At 39.6% G+C, this 25,702-nt stretch overlaps 1 protein-coding gene across 1 annotated transcript; it reads right to left on the reverse strand.

Annotated features, from left to right (window-relative positions):
• Positions 1–22,428: 22,428 nt before the first annotated feature.
• Positions 22,429–24,492, reverse strand: LOC117371641 (keratin, type I cytoskeletal 13-like). The gene is made up of 7 exons (XM_033967340.2): positions 23,956–24,492; positions 23,787–23,869; positions 23,563–23,719; positions 23,195–23,356; positions 22,959–23,084; positions 22,667–22,884; positions 22,429–22,581 (listed from the first exon to the last, which is right to left on the reverse strand). Exons 1-7 carry the CDS (start codon positions 24,430–24,432, stop codon positions 22,503–22,505), a joined length of 1,302 nt encoding a protein of 433 aa, XP_033823231.1. The 5' UTR covers positions 24,433–24,492; the 3' UTR covers positions 22,429–22,502.
• Between the last annotated feature and the right edge of the window lie 1,210 nt (positions 24,493–25,702).

The following is a 25,702-nucleotide window of genomic DNA, read 5'->3' on the forward strand; positions in this document are numbered from 1 at the left end:
TTGTTTCTGACTTTTTAATGTGCCTCACTGAATACATGAACACATGTGTAAAACATGGTTGGTTTGAAGACTGTGTCAGCACAGCCTCGATACATACCAATTACTGCCTTTTCCAATAAAACTATTACACAAGAAATGGTGACACTGTCTACTGCAGAGTGGCCCAAACCTTTCAGGCCGGAACCCCCACTGTGAAATGAAATTAATCTGTTTTAAGTGGCAAACATTTCAAATAAGGTTTAATCTATTTATATAAAAAAAATATATTCTAAAATTAAAAGACTTAAAACTGATTCACATTTCTCAATGAATGCAATAGAAAGAACATAAAAGCAGAAAATTTTAAATTTAAAAGCAGAAACATTAACATTTTTAGCAGATGTAAACTAACACAAAAAAATTGCCCCATTGTTCATCCACCACCTAATTTCTGGCATACCCTTCCCAGCATCTTTTCACAGGAAACATTTTGAGGTCTATTGTTGCTGTACAGTTCGTTCCATAATGTTACGATTAGCCTGACAAAACTGAGTGACTAGCACTCATGCCTCACTGTGACAAGCAGGGACGAGTACACATAGAGTCTATGTAGAGCTCAAGCATCTGCCCTTTGACCTCATGGTCAACATATTTTTAGATTTAATATTTGCCCCATGAAGGCAGCAGATGTGTAAGAGTTGTTTAAAACACTCAACTATAATAGCCTAGCCATTACATTTCAATGCCGCTCCAGTCCCTCTCTAGCCTCCCGGCCGCTCATGCGTGTCAGTTTCCAGACTCCATCTAGACTCCTAGACTCCTTTCCAGACTCCTTTAACCAACGCCGTGGAAAGAGGGGATGCATAGGGTGCGTCGGCGCCCTCTGCTGAAAGCTCAATGCAATTACTACTGAGCGGTTCTACTTAATGAAAACACGTCAGCACCCCCTAACCAAAGTATGCGCCAAATCAAAAACTGTATGAACAGTTTAGAGGACATAAAGATGTTCTACATCACCTAAACTCGGAGCCAGAGTTTATATTTTTACAATCTGCGGAGAATATTTCGGAAAAGATCTATTGAATTCTCATTAAAGCAATGTAACACATAAGTCTAGGTGTCTGGATAAAAGTTTTAAGACTGTTATCTGGAATGTTTGTCCACAGTCCAATGTGAAGCTGCAGCATTTGGATGAGGAAGGCTATTTCTAAAATGGAAATTCATGAGAAGTAGCCTATGCCGTAACAGTAGGCCAGTTTTTATAGTCTAATAAACATTGGGTCTATATCTCATTGTTCTATATAAGACTGGTAAAAATTTGATTTTTTCACTAAAAAACACCCCAGATTAGAAGAATTCTCTTTGGCAAATCCAGAATAATATTCTCTGTGTGTGTGTTTTTATATATATATATATATATATATATATATATATATATATATATATATATATAAAAACTGATGTCAAACTGATCCAAATGCCCTCCATTGCGCCTGAAGCCCGGTCAAACGTGACCATGCAATTAGATTATTATTTTTTTTAGTGACACATATGAAACAAAGGAGCTCATTGCTGTAAAATAAAATTTATCTCACTTCAGATTAACGGAGTTTAGTGCTTCGCCCATTGATTCTGCAGAAATCAATGTTTTTCATTTGTATTTACATTTATTTATATCCCAGACCCCGAGACCCCTTCTCAGGTGATCCTTTTTATACTGTCTTTCTTTTTTGAGAAATGAGGGTTCGTGGTGATATATTGATGACTTTCTATATAAGACAACAGCAGAATCAGAAGACATAAAAAAACAAACAAACAAACAAAAAACAAAACAAAAACAACAACAAACAAAACAAGTTCAGTTGTTGCTCCTTGTTATCGCTTGTTGCACCACTAGAGGGACGCGAGTGCACACCAAATGCGCCACAGACACTTAAAGAATTATTTACATCACTCATGTCTCACAGCAAGAAGGTTGGTTCGATCCCCGGGTCACCAGGCCTTTCTGTGTGGAGTTTTTCATGTTTCTCCCCGTGTCTGGATGGGTTTCCTCCGGGTACTCCGGTTTCCCCCATCAACCAAAAACATGAACGCCCTTCGAGACAACTGTTGTTGTGATTTTGGGCGTTACAAAAATAAATGAATTGAATTGAATTGAATTTACATGGCTGCATGACGTTATGCGCATCCGCTCTGTCTCGGACTTGTCTGAATTATAGTGTACGTCCTTTAGATGTAAGTATTCTCGTGTGTATATGTAGTGATATTATGTTTAGAATTTATAGCTATCATCTGACAGTGTTTGTGCAGCTTTAGCGTTTTTGAGTGTAACTTTCGATTTATACACGCCTTGTGACTAGACTGGCCCCCTATCGGTCACTTTGTTAACCTCTTCAGTATGTACATCAACGATCTCCCCTCAGTGTGCAGTATAAATGTCATCATGTATGCGGACGATACAGTCCTGTTCATTCATGGGAAAAACAATGCAGAAGTGGCCATGAGATTAACAAGGGAATTGCAAAAGATTGCTGCCTGGCTGCAAAATTCTTGTCTTACATTAAATCTAGAAAAGACAGTTGCAATGTATTTTACAAACAGGCATAAATACTCAGATTACCCAGATATCTATATTAATGACAAAAAAATAAAAAATGTCAACTATTTTACTTATTTAGGTGTTACTCTTGATCCAAACCTAACCTTTAAGAATCATGTAAAAAAACTAATTCCTTAAAATTTAATCTGGCAAATTTTAGATACATACGAGGGTCTCTTACAACTGAGGCATCAAACATGTATTTAAATTCTATGATTTTATCACGTTTTCTTTACTGCATAACAAGCTGGTCGCAGGCTTGCAAAACAGCTTTAAAGCCTCTTGAATCAATGTACAAATGTGCGCTAAAGATTCATGACAAAAAATCCAGACAGTATCACCACTGTCAGATCCTCTCCAAATATGGTTTTCTAAACTTTAATAATCTGTTAATATATGCAAACATCTGTCTACTTTTTAAAATTATTCATGGTATTGCTTGTCCTCCTCTAAGAAGGTTTGTCTCACTGAGCTCAGAAAAAACAACTCGAGTCACTAGGGCGACCTCTAGAGGAGAGTGCAGCGTTCCAAAACGTAGGACTTCTTTTGCTAAATCGGCTTTCTCGATTGTTGCTGTGAGTCAGTGGAATAGTTTGCCAAATGAGATTATAGCATCCTCAAGTTTTCAAAGGTTTGCACAGGTGACAAAGGAATGGTTAATATCAAAGCAAATTTGCACTCATTAGTGAATGTGTATGAAAGAAAGAGTATTTGCATATTTGAAACTCAGTGTTTGTGTGTGTGAATAATTTGGTATGGAAGTGTGTGTGTGAGTTGAATGTTTTTAGAAATGTCATATTTGGATGTGAGATGTGTTGTATTTGATATATGTATCATAGATTTACGGGTTTCTCATCCATCTATACCAAACTTATTTTTTATTAAACATCAGCCTGTCCAGGGACTACAGGTGGAAATTAGTATTTATGCTATAACCTGGCACCATACATCTTTCCGGTTTTTTAAGGTCAATGTAATGTCGTGCACTGTCCCTGTTTCAAATAAAAGTATACCATACCATACCATACCATTCACATTATGTAAATAACCATAATTAAGATATTGTTTGTATTTGTTTATTCTCTGTTATTATCTTGTAAACACTGTACCTGTATTATTGGTTTCCCAACTTGGTTTTATCGAGGCCTGTCATTTTGATTGTTGGCTGTCCGAGGCCATTCTCAATACTTCCATGGATAAGGGGAATGTACCACACACTTAGAAACAGAATTAGCATAATTAGCATAACCAAGAATACACATGAAAAATTTTCAAACATTTTTCAAAAATATGGCCTATACTCTCCTTTTCCTTCGTCTTCTTCTCCCCCTTTTCTCCTCCTTCTCTGGAGCCCCAATGGTAGCAGGTGGTCGAGGTTGCTCCTCAGGGTCACCATGTCCAGTGATGTCCGGATTTGATCGACTTTCTTCATCCTTCACAAGTTTTCTCTTGACAGTGGCATTTATTCGTTCACAACTCCTTGACTTATGACTTGTGGAATCCGAAATTGTGGAAAAACATCAGCAGTTAGGTGTTTGACTGCTTTCTTCTTTAAGTTCAGTTTGGTATTTCATGCAATTGCAACTTCACAGTAGTTAGTCCCAACTTTTTCCTGTTCTTCAGTCTCCTTCTTTGTGTGAGTTGGTGGTAATGTTTGTTTGGGCTTCTCACTGAAGCAAGGGAGAGGCAGCTCAATCTCCAGGCAGCCATTGCTGGCTTTCACATATCTCTGAGCCTCCTCGGACACTTGTTGCACAGTGCTGTGCACGGTCACATTGAACTGGTCGATGACGTAAATAAACATATCTACAACAGACTCAAAGACAGGGTTCAGCTGTTCCTTATCCAGGGTGGACACTCGGTCTGCAATGTCCTTCACAGCGGTCACCACCAATCTGTATGCTGCGTTCACATTGGCCAAAAGACCATCCAGATAGTCAGACTTGATAGAATCGACAAACTCTTGAGTTTTGTCTACAACTGCTTTCAGGGTCTCGCTGATCTTGACCAGCATAGTATCCAGGCTCTCCATGTTGTTCACAAAGTCCACCATTTGGTCAGAGATGCCTTTGCCAGTTATTTTGACATTATCGATGATTTGACCAATGGTCAAATCATCGCATGCATGCGCAACTCCACGGTGCTAAAGGTGTCCACAAAAGCATTGTAGTAGTACTCCATGTTGTCATAGACAACTTGGATGGTGGTGCGAAGAACATTAGCAATGCTGGTCCTTCAGAACAACAGGCAGGGTGGTCCATCTTCCTCAGAGCCAGGAGGGGACAGAACGTGGTCTCCCCCGGAGCACTTTGCTGGCAGCATCCAGGAAAGCTGGACATTTTCTGGAATCTCACAATGAAGTTCTTGCGGAAAAAGATGAAGAGCTGGCCCGAGCTGGACGTCGTAGTTTGATTGGCAGCGTTGTAGGCCTCATTGATTCTGGCCACAATAGCGTCGTCTCCACTCCAGCAACATCATTGCTTATCAGTAGGTTGTTATCAGTGAAGCTTTACAGAGAGGACAGGACAGCGGGGGGCTTGAACTCAAACAGCATAGCTTTGGGGGCCTCCATGTTGTAGGCCACCTGAAGAGTTATCCTATCACTGTCTTTGGGAGTGGAACGCAGTACCAGGATGTCAACATCAGCATCTGTGTTGTCTTTATTCCAGCTTCGTGACCTTTGCTTTTCTTTGATGTTTTACTGCTAGTTATTTCTTCAACAGTTGGATATATTCCCACAGCAGGTTCTCTCAGAAGTTCTTCCTTTAAGATTACCCCCTTCTCCTTGTAGTAGTAATCATTTCTTGATTATGTCTTGAATGATGGTCTGGTTTTCTCGAGCCTTCTTTGGAATTGCTTCTTCGTGAAGTGCCTTATTTTTCCAGAACTCTATTAATTGGTTTAATGTGATTTAATTGGGACATTGTGATATTTTAGTATTTTGTTAAATTACCTTCTCAGCTGCTGTATAAAAATTTGGATATTGCTTTGATTGTATTCAAGACATAGAGTCTATGATTTTTATAGAATAAGTCACTATTTAATAAACAGTTTACTTAGATAGCGTGCGACATCTATCTAGGAGCCAGCATTGCCTTATTATAGTTCTTAATTGAGATTATTTATTTTATTTTTTAATTTTTTTTTAATTTTTTTATTAACAATCTTAATATTTTCTTAATTTTATTTATTCATTATTATTTATTTTATAAATTTAACAAGCTTAGTATTTTCTTAATAACAGTTTTATTTCACATTTATTAAGCATTTATCTTTTTTCTAAATTCTTATTTATTTAGTCAATTTATTTATATGAATAACACTTTATAAGAACTATACCCCATCTGGCCACAACAAGATACAGTCACTAATAAATGCCATCAAGTTTTATCCAAATTTAATCATTTCAACTGTCTTCTCTATTTTGTGTTTCAACATCCCAACTTGAGCTAGAAGCTGAAACAGGAGGATTTAAGGTCATGACCTTAGCGTTCCCTGTCAAACGCAAACACTACAATATAGTCATGACCAATATGGATGCTAAAGTTTAAAAGATAGCAATTAATGCAGCCAAAGTGTAAATAACACTTCCCTTCTTCTTTTAGATCTTTTAATATTTTAGTGATATGTGCTGAATTTGACGGACACTGGTTTTTGCTTATATTTCTGACTTTTTTAATAATTTCTCTCACCATTTCATTTTTTAGTTTTTTAATTATAGCCTCTAATTTTGTTTCTTGTGTGTATTTTGCTTCGGAAACTGCTCCAATAGTAAGCGTAACTTTTTCCATAAGAGTGCCAATTTTGTTTTTTTATCAATTGGACGTCAAACAGACTATTTTCACTAGTATTAATTCATGTAATACCAAGGTAAATAGGTTGCGGTTTAGTTAAATCTGTTAAGCCAATTCCATCTATTAATGCTTCTGTGTTACAGGGCTTGTATATAATGCCAATCTGAATTATTGACCCTTGATCAATTTTACAATGGCAAGATAATTCATGGGGGGGGGGGGGCCTAATGCTAATGCTAATGATTACACATGATACACATTTGACCCCCAATTAAGTCAATAGCAGAATAAACCACGCTTACCGATCAGGAACAGCATCCAGTCCATCAAATCATAAGGTCCCTCTACTCCTCAGTCCACCATGAGATCTTCACTCGATTCCACGAACCGCTCCGGGTCCGAGATGCCTCTAGTTTAACTTGTACAAACATCCACAGTGTCCTCGGTCGCGCACTTCCTTTGTGTTTTGTTCGTTTCGTCATGTTTAAAACGCAAAACTGCTGCGTAAAATTTTACGCGCGGATCTTTATATCCAGTCTCGTGTTTTTACGCGGAGAAGTGACGGAACAGATTTCACTTTCCTGTAGCAGATTGGACATGGAGGCTCTAACTTCCTTTGTGGACATAATTTCTTGACTGGATTATATTCTCTGGACCTTTACGGAACGAATGAGACCAACTTCGTGTGAATATGTTGATGTTTGACAGGACCAGAGCGCTCAATGGTAAGTGAAGTCCAGATTCACATTTCTGACTTCTCTGTAAAAACGGCTTTCCTGTCAGCCCTGTGGTGATTCGAGGTGTAAATGGTTTAGCTTTCATTTGATGTGTAGATTGTGTGGGTGACGCAGAAATACACGTACATTGCTGTAACGCGGGCGGGCCGTCGGAATGCTAAGTGGCTAAGTTGTCGGCGCTCAAGTGACGGAAATGTAACCGAGAGAATCCCGTCATTTTTCAAAATAAAAGATTTTTCAAAATAAACGATTGTTCAGACTCAGATAATACATACAACAGAAATAATTAATTATTTCTTGGACGGCCCGCGGCCCGGTACCAATTGATCCATGGACCGGTACCGGTCCGCGGCCCGGTGGTTGGGGACCACTGCTTTACCTGATCAAAGTCTAAACTTGTTACTTATTATTAATTCCAGTGCTTTTTTTTCTCTCTTCGTGCTAAGCCATAAACACGGAAATAATTACTAATTTTATATAGTATAAAATTATAATGTAATTAATTTCACACAACGTCCCAAGAACACATCACATTAATTTAGCAAACCAATTGGCAGAAATTCTAAGAAAAAAGGCTTCTGCGTACCAACGTTTTCTGGAACACGTGTTCGTTTTGCGATGTCTTTCTTCGGCGTTCTGCGGAGGAGATCATTCGCCTGTGCCTCCAGGATTCACAGTATCACGTCGGGGGTCACCAAACTGTCAGCTTTTCCCGGAGGCACACCGCAAACAAGAATCCAGTAGGCTCAAGTAGATCCATAAACCAGGTTCTTTATTCCAGCAGAGGCAACATTCAAACTGATTCGACACAATCTCCCCATTTTACATCTAAAGAGTGGGCTCTATATACTAGTAGTACACGTCACATTCTCTTAATGATTAGCTTGGAATATACAGACATGTACATGTTATCTGGGTTCACTGAAGACAAAGTCAGCATGCTGATCTGGTCTTTCTTAAGAAACACACGTCTTGCACAAAATGGACTTCCACGTCCATGTATGTTCCAAGTACATTATGACATAATCGTGCCACACTGGCACCCACAAAAACATTCAGGTCAAAGTATAATATATCAAGTATAATAATATCATGTTACATGAAACATTAACCCTATAGCGTCGGATCCTATCGTGCCCGATAGACTCGCGGTTGCGGACTTTCCAGCAGCGTAACTCCACGCCCAGTCGTGCTCTCATGTAAATTCAAACGGCGTCTCAAAGCGGAGACATGGGGCTGTCTAAATATTTTACCGTCATTACTGTAATCTGCCTCTGTTGTCCCTCAAAGGTGACGAATGAGAGTGCGGGGGCTGCGGGGATTTTCCCAGTCATTTATTCAATGTGTAAAAGAAAAAATACGGATGGATGTGTAAAATAGAAGTAGTTGTGTGAAAAAATGCAGTAAATTCTGATACTTCGTTTAACATGATTTTTATGGCTATAAAAAAAAAAGACAAACCCGTAATCAACATGATTAGCTCTGTTATCACTTTCAAACGAAAAATGCAATTTTACTCCTGGCTGGCTGTCAGAAACTACTGCCCGAACTATGCATCCCTCACTGATTCAGTGCAAGTCATCAGAGCAGTAATCATCATTCAAGTAATTATGAACGTGTAAGAAGTTCAGTTGTGTTGTGCAGTCTCATGATGTTGTGCAAGGTACATCAAAATGCACTGTACATGTAAGAATTCATAATACATTTACAAATAAATATATGTTTAACATTTTTGTATTAGGTGGTAGATCTTTCAGACACGATCATTTTAAAAGTAGCTCACATACTGAAAAAGTCTGAGCACACCTGCCCTAAACAGTATGGCCCCATCCTATCTGCAAGATGCTATTGTCCCGTACCAGCCAAACAGAGCACTCCGCTCTCAGAATGCAGGACTATTAGTGGTTCCTAGAGTGTCCAAAAGTACAGTGGGAGGGAGAGCATTCAGTTCCCAAGCTCCTGTGCTATGGAATCAACTCCCTGCTGATGTTAAGCTAACTCGCGCTTGTTTATGCGTGTGCAGTGCCCATGATGTGACCTAGGGTCAGGTGTAATCTGACTGGTTGTCCTGTATATTAGTCATGTGACTGGATTGATGACGGGACGTGATCTACCCAAAATGCCGACTGGTAGATCGCAATCGACGTAATGAACACCCCTGGTTTAGGGTTTTGTATGTCAGGAGGAGGATGTGGGATTAAACAGGCCCCCACAGTCTCTGTATTTAAGACCAGGCTTAAAACCTTCCTCTTCGGTATAGCTTATGACCAGGTTACTTAGTGAGGGAGTTAGGGAGTGACATTAAAACCCGGGATAAGATAGGCTGCAGTAGGAGATAACTAGCTGGGGGAAGTATGGCAGCCTGAGCACTATCCTCTGCTTTGTCCTATTTTCTATTTCCTATTCACATGTTGTCCCCTGTCCCACTCCCCCTGTGGAGTGTAACTCTTTCAGATGCCCCGATGACAGCTGGACCCTCTCCTCCTCCACCCGCCTCCCTCTCCTCCTCACCTGGCTCTCATCCTCCTCGCCTGGCTCTCCCTCTCCTCGCCTGGTCTTCCTCCTCCTCGCCTGGCCCTCCTCCGCCACCCTCCCTCCTCCTCGCCTGGCCGATTTTTCTTCTTTGTCTGATTTTTCCTGTTGTTTGATTTTCCTGTTTGTTTTTGTGTGTAGGCAGCACGGTGGCTGAGTGGCAACACTCATGCCTCACAGCAAGAAGGTTTGGTTCGATCCCCGAGTCACCCAGGCCTTTCTGTGTGGAGTTTTGCATGTTTCTCCCTGTGTCTGGATGGGTTTCCTCCAGGTACTCCGGTTTCCCTCATCAACCAAAACATGAACGCCCTTCGAGACAACTGTTGTTGTGATTTTGGGCTTTACAAAAATTGAATTGAAAAGCTAGTTGAAGTTTATCAGCATACTCTGCTTGAGAGTTTGCAGCAGAAAATGCACTGACGGTAAACATCACGTTGGCTGGCATTCTTGTTTCAAAATGATGTATAAGGAAAAATGAAGTGAAACCAGTTGTAGAATGGGGGCTGGTATTACAGGACAAAGCTACTTGATTAAGACAGTCATTGGTCTGTGAGGCACCTTGTAAATTAGGACTGGAAGGCTGTGTTCCAGATACAGGACTAACATGAGAAGACAAGTTAGTTTCAACAACTGTGTCAGTGAAAACCTCGCCCCCTGGAGGAGGGTCAGTAGGCCGTCATGAGAGCATCTGCATTTAAATTATAGTGTAGTGGGGTTGTCTGTTTTCCCCTGCTGCCCTTGAAAGTACCCCTATAGGCTCCACCCTTGATCCTGCCCTCCTAGTTAGAGACTATTTAAGCCACCTGCTCCTGATATGGCAGCCTCTTTACTGCTGCTGCAGTGTCTGCTCCTGTGCATTTACTTTTTTTTGGTTTAATTGGAAGGTAGGAAAAAGGTTCTTTACAAATGGTAAAATTGTAACCGTTACTTTAAATGGCATATTTTCATTAGTGGTCCTGTTCTGTGCTGCTGTTGGTCTGTGGGAGATCTGCTACATTTCTTTAAACAGGGCTGGTTGTTAATGTGGCAATTGAGGGGTTACCAATTTGGGATACTAATAAAAAAAATATATGTTGCAACAACGCCACCTCAAATCTACTTTGGGGAATAGAATCTAAGTATAAGGCGCACAGTCAAGCGTATCAGAGGGAAAGAGCCAGGTCACCCTTAACTTACATCATGTTTATTTTACATATTAAAGAAAACAATTTTTATTTCATTAACAAAACTACAATATATAAAATCTGAATCTGCCTATACACACTCATTCAGTTCATTAAAAGTTTACCCAGCCTAAGCCTACCGTCTGTCAGACCAGGTACAGGGCAAAATACAGCACAACACACAGAGCCCAGGTGCACCAGTCCAAGCTCAGCCTAGAACAATGGCACTAAATGAAGGTGATCTCACCATGGACCAAATGAAACTATAAATGGGGCAAAATAAAGGGTGAAGCATGACAAAATTGCAGAGGCAAAGCATGACAAAATTGCAGAGGCAAAGCATGACAAAATTGCAGAGGCAAAGCAAGATAAAATGGCAGAGGCGGCGTGCCCTGTGCCGCTGCTGACCACTGATGACACCATTGATGGAATGGGGTGAGCACACAATCCCAGGTTTGATGGCTGGGACTTTACGCAGCTCACTTTCTGGAGTTTGGAATGATGAGATGGAAGATGACTTGTGTCATCCTTGGCACAATGGCAACTTTTTCTACTGATGAAAGGGCACCACTGTGTGTACTGGTACAGCAACTGCAGCCGAGCAGCGTGACTCACTGCAAATGAAGGCACATAGCAACGTGCACTTGGCTTAAGGCGCAATGCAATGCCAAGCAGAGAAGCTGTCACCAAAGACAAGGACACACAAGAACGCGCCATGAAGCTCAGTATGTTGCTAAAGTGAAGCGGTGCCAAGCCCACAGTCAGATGGCGGCACCGGTCATGGAGGACAGAGCTACCTACACAGGAACCCAGAAATGCCTTTGGGCAAAGGGGAGCAACTAGAAAAGGAGCTCTTATATAGTCCACCAGCCTGCGCCATGGGAAACCAGGTAAGCGCACCTGCAGCACAGGCCTTACAGTCTTACTCCATTTAGTTCCTGGTTGTCATTTAAGGGTGGTCAGTTTGGTTACCCTAAAATAAATAAATAAATAAAACATAACAAATAAAGGTGAGCTATTTAACACATTAATTCTGTTCTTGCAAGCTAAATATGCTGCTGTTTTTCCATTTTATTGTTTTTTCCATTTTACTTTTGCTGTTTTGATTTTTGTTTTTAGTATAATTTGTGAGCAGGTTTTAATAAAACTGGGTCATACAATTAACCTTTTGTTTCAGCGACGCTGGGTGCCTCATAGTGGTTGGGCTAGGCACTTTGATGAGGTTCATCAACGTGCTAAATATCACTCAGAGGAGCGCGAGGACCCCAATAAAGTCATTTTATAGGAACTCTATGGTTGTACAAAGTCATATGTGTGTTTACAGGAAGAGATCTTTTCTAGAAAACAATTGGAAGGTGAAATGCACCAAGAGTTTTTAACAACTTTGCCCATCAAACACAACAAAGTTAAAAACAAAGATGTTTTGTTAAGGGATCAATTTGTCGAACATATATCTGAACGCTCCCTCTGCTGAACTTTAAAATGGCATGTCTGTAATAATCCAACTGCCACCCTTATCCAGGTTCACACTGAAGCCATTAGATGGGAACAAGAAGGGATGCCAGTGGGTGGGAGAGCTCGTAGGCACTCAGGCCCCTCGGCATTTGGTTCTCAGCACACTGTACAAGAAGGTCACAAAAATCAAAACCAGTCCAGCAGACCACCCCCTTATTGAAAGTTGTCTGAGCTTAAACCTATAGCGTCGGATGCTGTCGCCGGTGATAGACTCATGGTTCCGGACTCGCGGTTCCGGACTCGCGGTTCCGGACTCGCGGTTCCAGACTTGCGGTTCCAGACTCGCGGTTCCAGACTTTCTATCACTGTAACTCCACAACCAATCAAACTCTCATGTAAATTCAAACGGCGTCTCAAAGCAGAGGCATGGGGCTCTTTAAATATGTTACTGTCATTACGGTAATGTGCTTACGTCACCCTCGAAGATGACCAATCAGAGGGCAGGGGCCGCTGGGATTCTCCCAGTCAGTTATTTGATGCGTCAAAGGAAAAATAAGAATGAATATGTAAAATAGAGAAAGTTGTGTGAAAAAAGGTGAAAGTACATGCTGATACTTCCTTTAACATGATTTGAATAATGAATGCTTGTAAAAAGAAAAATAACTTGTATAGGAAATTTGTCAATTCTAAAACAAAAGAAGATGAAGAGAGATATAAGAAATATAAAAACAAATTAACAGACATAATTAGAACGAGTAAGAAGTTATATTATAGAAAACAGTTGTATGAAAATAGAAGTAATATGAAAGGAATGTGGAAGACATTGAATAGTCTAATTAAACAAGAAGCTAGAAAGTCTGTATATCCGGATTACTTTAACAATACAAATGGTGAAATTCATAACATGAGTGATGTAACCAATAGCTTTAATCATTTCTTTATTAACGTGGGTTCACAGCTGGCTGCAAAAATTCATGATAATAAAGCTTGCCAGTGTAGGATAAGTATTGATCAAAATCCACATTCTATGTTTTTATCTGCAACAAATGTTCAGGAGGTGACAAGCATTGTTCTCAAGTGTAAAGGTAAGACATCCAGAGATTGTCATGATATTGATATGGCATTAATAAAAAAGGTAATAGACAACATAGCAACACCTCTGATGCATATCTGCAACTTATCATTTCAGTCAGGTCAGTTCCCCCAAAAATTGAAAACCGCAAAAGTAATTCCAATATTCAAAAGTGACAACAAACACTGCTTTACGAATTACAGACCAATCTCTTTACTACCACAGTTTTCAAAAATTCTTGAAAAAACTGTTTAATTCACGTCTCGAAACTTTTTTAGATAAGCATCAATTATCAACGAGAGACAATACGGGTTTAGAGCAAAAAGAACAACTTCAATGGCAATCATTGATGCAACAGAGGAAATCACAAATGCATTGGACCAAAAACAATATGCTATTGGTATCTTTATAGACCTGAAAAAAGCTTTCGATACCATCAATCATGACATTTTACTTAAAAAGCTTGAACGATATGGGATCAGAGGACTAGCCGGCAACTGGTTACGAACGTATCTCACAAAGAGAGGAACAATTTGTACAAATGGGAGTGCACACTTCTGATATGCTTGGTATTGCTTGTGGAGTTCCCCAGGGCTCCGTTTTGGGGCCAAAACTGTTTAATATATACATACCGTAAATTTCGGATTATAAGCCGCTACTTTTTTTCCACGCTTTGAACCCTGCGGCTTTTACAGCAGTGCGGCTTATATATGGAATTTTACTGGATAACGGACCCTGGGGGGCGCTCTCTAGCTGTAAACGTAAAAGTGAGACAGACGTGGGGAAAGATTCTGCTCTGAAGAATTCACTAGTTTTGATTTTGAACGATCATTTTGCGCATCATGAAATGGATATGATGCAGTTTTTAAGATAAAGAAACAGAAAGGAAACAGAGCAGGGGTCGGCCTTTAACACGCAAAGAGCCATTTGGACCCACTTTCCACATAAAATAAAACACTGGGAGCCGCAAATACTTTTTGACATCTAAAATGAATCTAACACTGTATAATAACAATAATGTAACGGAATAATGTAGGTTTTACTTTCACGGACAAGCCTTCTACACGTGGCAGATAAATATGGCAAAAACAACTTAAGTGCATTAAAAAAATACAACTCACCAAACCGCTGCATCAGAGGGAGCCCTGCGCTGATTATGTGATTATGTCTACTCTACTCCGCAGTTTCTTTAAAAAACAACAACAAAAAAACTCGTAGCGTATCGTTTAATCCCAGGTGCTTATTCTCCATGTGCCAAAGCAGTTTTGAAGGTTTCATTGCCTTATTTGCTTTTCCCGTATGTTACGCAGAGCGGACTCTGTGCGTGAGAGTCACCTGCAGCGACAAAACCAGATTTTAAGTAGGCATTGTCTGTTAAATTTATCTTTCTTTTTCTTGGAGGTCGTAGTCTCTTCTTCTGGCTCCTCAGTTGTCCTTTTCCCCTTTGTTTAAAAAGATCTCCAAAGACTTTTGTTTTGGCTCATTTTCACTCGCTTGTGGCTCTACTTTTGTGCGTCGTGTCTGATGTGTTATACGTGATACGTCACCGCGGAGACAAGAGCAGATAATAAACTTGCTACTACATCAAATAGATTTCTGTGGCGATTTCCAGCAGGATTTTCATGATACATCTACGGACGAGCTTATTAGTGTGTCATTAGGGACGGGCCAAAGTTGCTCCTGACCCCTGTGCGCACAACGTCTGAAAATCAGGGCTCTTTACGCAGGACTGAGCTGTGTCTGTCAGTTCCCAAGCCACGCAGAGCCGCAGTATGAGGCGGAGAGAGGCGCATGCGGCTCCGGAGCCGCGAGTTGCCGACCCCTGAAATAGAGCCACTGCACGTAAGCTCGACATCAATGAATCCAACTTGGTCAATGTAAAAAGACAACAAAAGTTTTCAGAGGAAATAAAAGCAGATTTTCTGTGTTGGTGCAGCTTTATTTTCTAAACCTGCAGATGTGTTCATCCCGTGTTGTTGTCGTGTTGGTGCCAATTTTCAGGCACAGTTTAAAAAAAAGCGTGTCGGTGCAGCGTCTTTCTGCGTAAATATCTCATGTTACAATATGAAAACCTGCGGCTTTTATTCAGGTGCGGCTTATATATGTACAAAATTGATTTTCTCTTCAAATTTAGCTGGTGCGGCTTATATCAAGGTGCGCTCTGTAGTCCGAAATTTACGGTAAATGATATCTTTAATGTATCCCCGTCATTAAAACTTATTTTATTTGCGGATGATACTAACATATTTTACAGTAGTCCAAATTACAATGAACTCATTTGTACTGTAAACAAGGAACTTGACAAAATAAAAAAGTGGATGGATTGCAACAAATTATCGCTTAATTTAAAGAAGACAAAAGTTATGCTTTTTGGAAATTCAAAAATTAATACAGAGCTACCAATCCTGATTGATGATGTTCAAATTGAAAGTGTAAATGAGATCAAATTTTTGGGTGTTATAATAGACAATAAATTATCATGGAAAGCCCATATTAGACAAATAAAAAGCAAAATCTCAAAAAGCCTCGCAATAATAAATAAAGCAAAAAACTACCTTGATCAAAATGCCCTACGTACTTTATACTGTTCCTTAGTACTCCCATACCTCACTTATTGTGTTGAAGTGTGGGGGAATACTTACCAATCTACACTTAATCCACTAGTTGTATTACAGAAACGTGCTTTGCGAATCATCCATAAAGTCGGATACTTGGAGCACACACATGCTTTATTCATATATTCAAAGCTCCTAAAAATTCCTGATCTTGTAAAATATGTTACATTAACTATACTATTTAAAGCTTCCATAAACGTGTTACCGAGTAAGCTGCAAGTTTTGTTTACAGCCAAAGAGAGAACATACAATCTTAGAGAATATGAGAAATTCAAATTGCCTAAAGTTAGAACTACTCGAAAAAGTTTCTGTGTATCGGTATGTGGTGTTAAACTTTGGAACAGTCTGGATATACACATCAAGCAATGCCATAGTATCAGTACGTTCAAGCATCGATATAAAAATATGATCTGGTCGCAGTATCTAGAGGAAGAGTCTTAATATAATTTCAGTAATCTTGTAATGCTGGCTTTGTATCTACCATTTCTTTACCATTGTTGGTATTTGTTGTCCATTACCATTGTTGGTATTTGCTGTCCATTACCATTGTTGGTATTTGTTGTCCATTACCATTGTTGTATTTTGCTGTCCATTACTATTGTCGTATTTATTGTCCATTACTATTGCTGTATTGCTGTTCATTACCATTGTTGGTATTTACTGTCCGTTACCATTGTTGGTATTAATAACTTTCCTTACCATTGTTGGCACCTTATCCAATATGATGTAACACTTAAGTTGCATGAGACTAACTCATAGTCCCCAATGTAATCATGTAATACAATCATAAAAAGGAAGTAAAGTATGCTAAAATTAAGAAATAATAGCAGAGGGGGTGGGATTAAATAAGTTTTCTTCTTCCCACTCCTTTTTGGGCAATCGGAGATACTGTTTTTTTGTGTGTGTTTTGCTGTCTGTTTTTGTTTATTTTTCCTTGTCTCTTGTATCATGTGTTGATTGACATCGATTGTGGCTGCCTAGGCTATGCAAGAGAAATGATGTCCATTTGCCCAAGACAAATAAAAAAAAAAAATAATAATAATAATAAAAAAAATATATATGGTTAATAAAAGGAAAAAAGTCTAGGCGAGCTGTACTGGTCTATAATGTGCTCAGTCCTTAACGGGTTAAGGAAATGCTTAAAAAACAAGAGCAGTTAAACCACCTTACCAGAAGTTTGGCAGAGCTTAGTAAATGTCTATAGCAGCAGACAAACTATGGTAAACCACTTATATGTAAAAGGTGTCAGCAGCCAGGACATTTTGCCCGCCACTAATGCCAAACCGCCACACCGATGGATACCGCCATCCAACTATGAGGCTGCCAAGTCACACATTTGTCAGCTTCTGTAAGCACAGGTAATTCGGGAAAGTAGTAACCCCTTTGCATCGCCCATCGTGCTGGTCAAAAAGAAAGATGGCAGCCTTCGCCTGTGTGTCAATTATTGGCTCCTTAACAGTAAAACCTGCAAGGATGCTTTCCCCTTCGCTCGTAGTCGCTCAATGCCCTCTCTGGAGCTCAATGGTTCTGGATGCTCTATCTGGCTGCAGGGTTCAACCATGTACCGGTAACTCAGAAGGATAGAATGAAGATACCCTTTGGCGTGTTTGAATGAAATAGAATGCCATTTGGACTGTGCAATGTGCCCTCAACATTCCAAAGACTAATGGAAAGAATCTTTGACCAGAACTGTCAATCGCCTGCAGAAGGAGGGACTCAAAGCCAAGCTGAGAAGTGTTCATTCTTCAAGACCAAGTTGGGCTATTTGAGCCATGTAATTTCCCGGGATGGTACCCTACCGATCCCAAAAGTGGCCTAACCCTAAAATGTTCCTGAGCTCCGCTCTTTCCTAGGCTTTACCAGCTATTACTGTAGGTTCATTGAAGAGTTCGCCAAGCTGGCCACTCCTTTGCAGTGTCTCTTGGCCAAGCTGACTAGGACCAAGAGGAGGAGGCCCTCAAAGCTACCTCTGCCTGGACCCAAGAGTGTGAGAAGTTTCAATGAACTCAAACGCAGGTTGATGGCAGTCCCTGTCCTGGCTTATGCCAACTTCTCTTTACCATTCTTGAGATGGATGTCAGCTACAGTGGGTTGGGTGTGGTCCTCCTACAAGAACAGGATGGAAAAATTAGACCTATGCAAGCCGAGGCCTTTGCCCTACTGGGCAAAATATGAACAAATGCAGTTCAATGAAACTCAAATTTTTTGGCCTTAAATAGGCTATGACTGAAGAGTTCAGAGACTACCTGATCATGTGGTGTTTACAGACAATAATCCCCTCAGTCATCTGGCCACAGCTAAGTTGGGCACACGCTGACGCACTTTCACGCCAAAATCCTGTGAGCAGCAATGATTTAGTCCCTGTATCCTTGGGCCTTCCGGTATCAGAACCACTGCAGCGAGTAATTGCAGCTAAGCAACAAGGGCATGCATCATCCAACCTAGTCTGTGCCTTGCATTGACACTTTGTAGTTGACCTGTTCTTTACAGAAAGCAGACCCCATGATTGAAGAGTTCATGATGTTTTGGAGGCAAGGAAAGTGTCATGATGCAGCAGAGCAAAGTTGTCTCTCTAAGGAAGTTATGACTCTCGTCCAACAGTGGTCACGGCTCTAAGGACGTTCTCTACTGGAGGATTACACTTGAGAGATAGGAGCTGGTCTTGCCAAGCTCATTAAAAGAACTAGTGTTAAATTAACTCCATCAGGACCACGGACATCAAGGTATTGAGAGGACACCAGAGCTGGTCCACCAATGATGTTATTGGTCTAGGATGTGTGCCAAAAAAAAAAAAGTAACAACGGTGAGCCTTTCTATTCTTGCAGGCTAAACCCTGTTTTGTTTTGCCATTTTGCTATTTTGTTTTGTGTTTTTGATTTTATTTAGTATAATTTGTGAGCAGGTTTTAACCAAACTGAATCAAACAATTAACCTTTTTGTCTTTTTGTTTCAACAACGCTGAGTGCTCCTGGTGGTTGGGCTAGGAACGTTGGTGGGGTTCTCCCACCTTTGCATGTGATTTTTTTTTTTTTTTTTTGCTAATTATAAAAAGCATATTTTTATTTAAGTTAAGTTTATTTAAGTTAACATTTTCTACTTTTTTAACTTTTACTTAAATTTTGCTATAATAAATATACTTTTCTAAATGTAGTTAGTTTTTATAACTTAATTTTAATTCAGCCACATCCAAGGATCTTCATTTTGACTTTAAAACATTTTGAATAAAATAAGTTTAATTGTTTTTCCACATCTGTCATCGTTTTAATTCAAATCCTTATGTGTGTGTATTGATTGTGTAAATTTGCGAAACCCTGGTCACACAACAGAATGAACGAAGACCAAGGAAAGCTCTCACCTCATTAATGGTCTGTGGGACATAGGTGTCAGAGGGGCAGCCCTCAGCTGTTTTAAATCCTACCTATCTGATTGGTACCAGTTTATTAATGTAAATCAGAGCTCCTCACCATGCTCTAAGGTAGCCTACGGTGTGCCACAGGGTTCTGTACTTGGCTCAGTCCTGTTCATACGTTGTATGTTGCCTTTACGTAATATCGTCAGAAAACATGCGAAACCAGCGCTCCCGGGCTTAGATTCCACATTAAAACACATTAATGTGCATATTTCACATAGAATATTCCGTAGAAATGAAAGAAATGATCAGAGGTCGTGTAAGTTGGTTGATATCAATATTACTAACCATCCTGACAGCAATATTACTAACAAGCCTGATTTCCAGGCATCAAATCAATCCCAATTAAACAGAAAAAAATAAAGCTATTATCCCTAATAAGCTAGGCATATTTGATATGCAAAATGTCAAAACAAGGAAGGGACTAGGAATTATACATATGAATGCATGTATCATATCTAAATTAGATTACATTAAAGTCTGGGCAGATCAAACAGACCAGGGATATGTTTATATTTTCTGAAACCTGGCTATCAAAAAAAAAAAAAAAAAAAAAAAAGTGATAAGGAAATCAATACTATAATTATATAACTATAAAGGTTTTGTTGTGACAGGCAATCTAAAGGAGGTGGCGTTGCCATTTATTTCAAACTTTCACCTGTCTGGACCTTCTGTTCTCCTGTTAAAATTCTAATGTTTTGTGTATCTGTCTGTGTCTGTTATGCAAATGATCCTGATTTAAAAAAAACTGGCTATTGCTGGTATGTATCATGCCCCTTCTGCCCCTAAAAATGCTCTTAATGATCTGTTCATGATGCTTTCTAAGATGGAAAATTATGAGGCCCTCATAATGGGTGATATAAATATTAACTGTCTGGAAAAAGAGTCAGAAACTTTGAAAGACCTATGCAATGGCCTAAATCTTACACAATTAATTTCTACACCCTACAAATTTAAATAAAGCCAGACTCAGTGATGTAATCTTAACAAACAAACCTCATAATTATAAGGCAAATGGTGTTTTTCTCTTGATTTTACTGACTATTGTCCAATTGGATGTATTAGAAATACAAAAGTGAAAAAGACACATCCATGTGTAAAGATTAGAAGATGGTATAAACATTTCAATGAGCAGGCCTTCATCTCTGACCAATATTACAGTGAGATTGCACCAATATCAGCATTCCCTGACCCTGATATGGCCTTGAACTTTTTTTATTAATTCATTTAATGAAATTGTAGATTGGCATGCACCTAAAAGAACAATTAGAATGAAAACCTGTAATAATCCCTGGTTCAACTCAGAAACTGCACGATTAATTAGAGAAAGAAATGCTGCCTGGAAAACTGCTCACACAACAAGGTCAGAATTAGGGTATCGTTTCTCCAGAAGAGAAATAAATGTTTATCAGCAGTTAGAAAGGCAAAAACATCCTACTTCATGTCTGCATTGATAGAGCGCCACGGAAATCTGACAAAGTTCTGGAGGACAGTCAGATCCTTCTCTGAACCAAATATTTATACATTACCAACTGATATTTTATTAGATTAGAAATATGTGATGCTTTCAATAGGTATTTTATCTCTACATGTGACGTTTTAGGTAAAAATGGTGATCCTTCTGATCTTGATGATGTTGAGTCTGAACCGCGGGCAGATATTCACATTTTTTCTTTAAGACCTTTCACTTACATGGAGGTCTTAAATGCTCTCCACTCCATAGACCCAAAGAAGTCCACAGGAGCTGATCTCGATCCAAAACTTATTTTACTAGCTGCCCCATATTTAATTCAACCTCTTTTACATATTTTTAATTCATCAGTTCAAATGGCAATGATACCAGAATTATCGGAAACGGCACATTTTGCTGTACATAAACGCGGGAAAACTAAAAATGTAAATAATTTCCGGCCAATATCTAAATTACCTTGTCTTGCAAAAGTTTTGCAAATCAAGTTACAGGTTATTTACATAATTGCTCCATTTTGAAGTCTTGTCAGTCGGGTTTCAGAAAAGGGCATAGTACTGTCACTGTCACCACAAAAGTTTTAAATGACATTTTCTCATCCCTTGCTGACAAACAAGATTGTGTAGCTCTGTTTATTGATTTAACTAAAGTTTTTGATTCAGTGGATCATGGAGTTCTCTTGAACTGTCTGAAGCATATTGGATTTGACAATGCTACATGTAATTGGTTCCAAAATTAGATGAAAACTTATTCTTTAAAAAACATATCTCAGAATTATGTACCAGTTTAAAATCTAAATTACCATTTTATTACAGAAACAAAAATTGTATCCCAATAAATTGCAGAAAAGAAATAGTGCAAGTAACCTTCCTATCTGTATTGGGTTATGGGGATGTGGTGTACATGCAGATTTCAGCCTCTGCTTTAAAACCGTTGGATCCTCTCTTTCACTCTGCCCTTCATTTTATTGCAGGTAACGGATTTGAAACTCATCAACTCATCACTATGTTCTCTATGAAACAGAGGGACACAGAGGGATTTAGGACCCCCATCCCTCTCTGTAGATGGGGAATTCTTCGCACTGAAACATGACCAAGAAAAAGTAGGAAGAATGGGAGGGAGGGGTGGAGAGAGCGGAGGCAGACAACGTTGCAGAGATTGGCTTAATACATTTGGCCTTTGGGTAATTAGAGGTGTGGTTGAGGTGAGATGTGGTTCACTGGAGAGGAACAGAAAGAGGATGAGGCGTGGTCCTCCTGAATCTCAGTTAATCATATTATATCATACTGTTTAATCAGACAATCAGAGTGAGTTTAAATACTGTAAGCCAGAGTCTTGAGTCAAAATGTCATGACCGACTCACACCTTTATCCATATAATCTAGTATGCCCAAAAACATGTTTGTCCATTCATTTACAGTTAGAAAACTAATCTCTCTCTCTCTGTCTGTCTGTCTGTCTGTCTATCTATATCTATCTATCTATCTATACACACACACACACACACACCCCCACGCACACACCCCCACACACCCCACACACACACACATATATATACATAATGAATTCAGATTAATGAAAAATAATGAAAAATAAAGGACAAAGGAACAGTCAGCACTCAACTTTATTTCATATTGCTGCATGTGCTGCTAGTACTGGATTCAGTTTTATGTGCTTGTTTTATGTGCTTGTCACTTTGCCGTCCACAGTTTCCTCCGTGTACCTAACGATTGTGGTCTTTGAGCCACCACCACCACCACTGGGAAGGGAAAAAGAGATGTGTGATGCAATGTTTTTAGTTGAAGAATTAGGCTCAAATTTCACCTGATGTCTGTCAGTCTCACCTTGCCTCTCCATCCAGCAGCCGTCTGTACTCTGCGATTTCCATCTCCAGCCTGGTCTTGATGTCAAGCAGCATGTTGTACTCTTGGGTCTGTGCCGATATGCTAGCACGCAGCTCTGTGAGCTGAGCTTCCAGATTTGTCACCTGCATCTGCATACCCTGGAGTTTCATGGAATACCGCCCCTCTGTCTCTGCTAAGGTTCCCTCAAGAGCTGCTTTCTGAACAGAGACAGACACAGCAAAGGTATAAAGTATAAAGTACCTGCCGGTTTCCTGTATGTGATGCTACTTACCATGCTGAGTTGTGACTGAAGCTCTATTTGCAGGCCTTGAAGTGTGTTTCGGAGTTCATTTATTTCAGTTTTAGAACTTTGTATGATTGCTTCAGTTGTTTCTACTTCTTGTTTCAGTGGTTCTGCCTGTTAGAAATATATGAAAGTAATATGTTTAATATTGATATTTGAAACAAAAAACACCAATTAATTAATAAAAAATGGGATGAAATAATTAACCCATTCTAAAATCTTACTTTACTATTGAACCAAGCTTCCAGGTCTTTCTTATTCTTGGCAGCTATGCCTTCGTACTGTTCACGGATTTCCTCCATCATGGCGGTAAGGTCCATCTGAGGTTTAGCGTCCACCTCCACGTTAACCTGCCCACCCACTTGACTCCTCATTGCTGCCATTTCCTGTAGAAAAAGAAATACAAGATGATTAAAAGATTACTGTCAGTGCTATACTCCCTAAAATATCTAATATTGTCAAAAAACAGTTTCACACTGGCAGAAAAGTCAAAAACTAAAAAAGAAACTTAACAAACATTTTTTTTTAAGTATGCCACATATTTGTTAAAAAGTTGGCATTTTTGAACACAAAGGATGTTTTCTTCACATACCTCCTCGTGGTTCTTCTTGAGGAAGATCAGCTCTTCCTTCAAACCCTCAATCTGCATTTCAAGGTCAGATCTGCACAAGGTCAGTTCATCCAGCATCCTCTTCAGGCCAGCGATGTCTGCCTCCACTGACTGGCGCATGGCAAGCTCGTTCTCATATCTGGGACATAAAACCATTACTTATAAAATTATAGTTAAATGCTAAGAAGTTAGTTAAGGTTGCTTACTTTGTTCTGAAATCGTCTACTGCCAGTTTTGCATTGTCAAGTGCTAAGTAAATGCCAGCATTGACACATGTGGCATCCTGGATCTGCATGAATAAAAATAAATAAAAATAATAATCTTAAAACTAAAAGGCACAGAAAGACATTTTTCTATTTGCCTGATATCACCTACCTTTCCCTGCAATTCAGCGATGGTAGCAAAGAATGCAGAGTAGTCTCGTGCTGTGGGAGAGGTTTTACCCTCCAAGAATTGGCGGATCTTGAGCTCCAGTTCAGCATTGGCATTCTCTAGCTTGCGTACTTTGTCCAGGTAGGTGGCCAGACGGTCGTTTAGGTTCTGCATGGTGTGTTTCTCATTGGCACTGATTGGAAGGTCATCACCAAACCCAGCATCGAATCCGCCAGCCGAAAAACGTGCACCACCAAAACCTCCACCTCCACCCATGCCAAATCCACCACCCCCTCCCATGCCATATCCACCACCACCACCCATGCCAAATCCACCACCACCTCCAGAGCTGAAGGTGCGAGAGGATGAAGACATTCTCAGGCCACCTCCTCCGCCGCCATGGACACTGTGGGCATACTGACGCCCACCACCTCCACCACCGGAGAAAGACTGTTTGGAGAAGGATGTGAAGGATGCCATTGTTGAAGGCTGCTCAGAGATCTGCCTGTCTTGGAGAGTCACTGATGACTGGTACAGTCTTCTCTCTGCTGTTTTTATATCCTCCGCATCTGAAAAGATCCCCACCCACCCTCCCCGCAGGCCTGTGTCCCAGCATCACTTCTCACATTCATCAAAAAATCTAATGCCAAGGAATGTGCCAAGATTTTCTTAACTGCCTGCAGCAAAACACTAAAACCCCAACTAACTTTTCAACACACACACTATTTGATTACCTTTTTGTAGTGGCCATATGCTCAAACTACACCTTTTTTTTTTTTATCTCAGTGCATGTGAAATATGATCCTCGGTTGACATTCTATATAATCTATCAGAAATTAAGATGGTTACTCATTTTTAAACATGTTATTTGAAAATTTTGTTTTAACACATTTGATATTTTTCTTCTGGTACATTCAAGCTGTATCATGTGCTACAGGGTTTGTAGTACATTACTAGAGGGACTGAATGAAGACACTTTTTCTGTCATAGATACTGTTCCCATGCACGGGATTACTGGAATGTTTGTTGGGCAATCCATCTGTATCAAGCCAGAACAAGAACATGCATATACTTGACTGCTTCTTTTCAAAAGACAGCAGAGACAGTGCATCAGATTCAAAAGGTTGCATTTTGCCTTTTCTGTTAGTTTTTGTTTTGTTTGTTTTTTTATTGTGAAGGGCCCTGCCACAGACTATACTCCTTTACCTTTGGATAAACAGCACTGCTTTTGTTATGTCAACTACCGACTGAAAAACACCTCACACACACAATTAGTCCTGAATAAAATCTTAACAATGAAAAATCTAACTTTGCTCAAGAGATAACAACCTGGAAAGCTTTAAGAAAGAAATGTGAATAACAGCCCAGAATGAAGTTGAATAGTAAAACCTTGTGCCAGCTGTGTTCTTAGTGAGGGAAGCACATTACAGCAAACACAATGTCAATTTTGCACGACACAGTTGCTGTTGCAAAAAAAAAAAAAAAAAAAAAAGGTGCCCCTGTAAAAAATACCCTTTTCATAGTAAGAACCTTGATGTGTGGGTAGATGGAAGATAAAGATCAAAGAGCCAAATCAGATAAACCTGTGCATGTAATTCACTTGTATGCTAAATTAAAGGCCCTGCTGCTGTTTATTTCTTGTTCTATGCTCTTCTCAGTTTTGCGCTTGATACATTGCTGGATGTGAACTTAGTAAAAAAAACAAAAAAACAAATTGGCTCATTCCTGACGTTTCTCTATACACATTAGA

Source organism: Periophthalmus magnuspinnatus, chromosome 1 (assembly GCF_009829125.3).
Source record: "Periophthalmus magnuspinnatus isolate fPerMag1 chromosome 1, fPerMag1.2.pri, whole genome shotgun sequence".
Classification (NCBI taxonomy): Eukaryota; Metazoa; Chordata; class Actinopteri; order Gobiiformes; family Gobiidae; genus Periophthalmus; species Periophthalmus magnuspinnatus.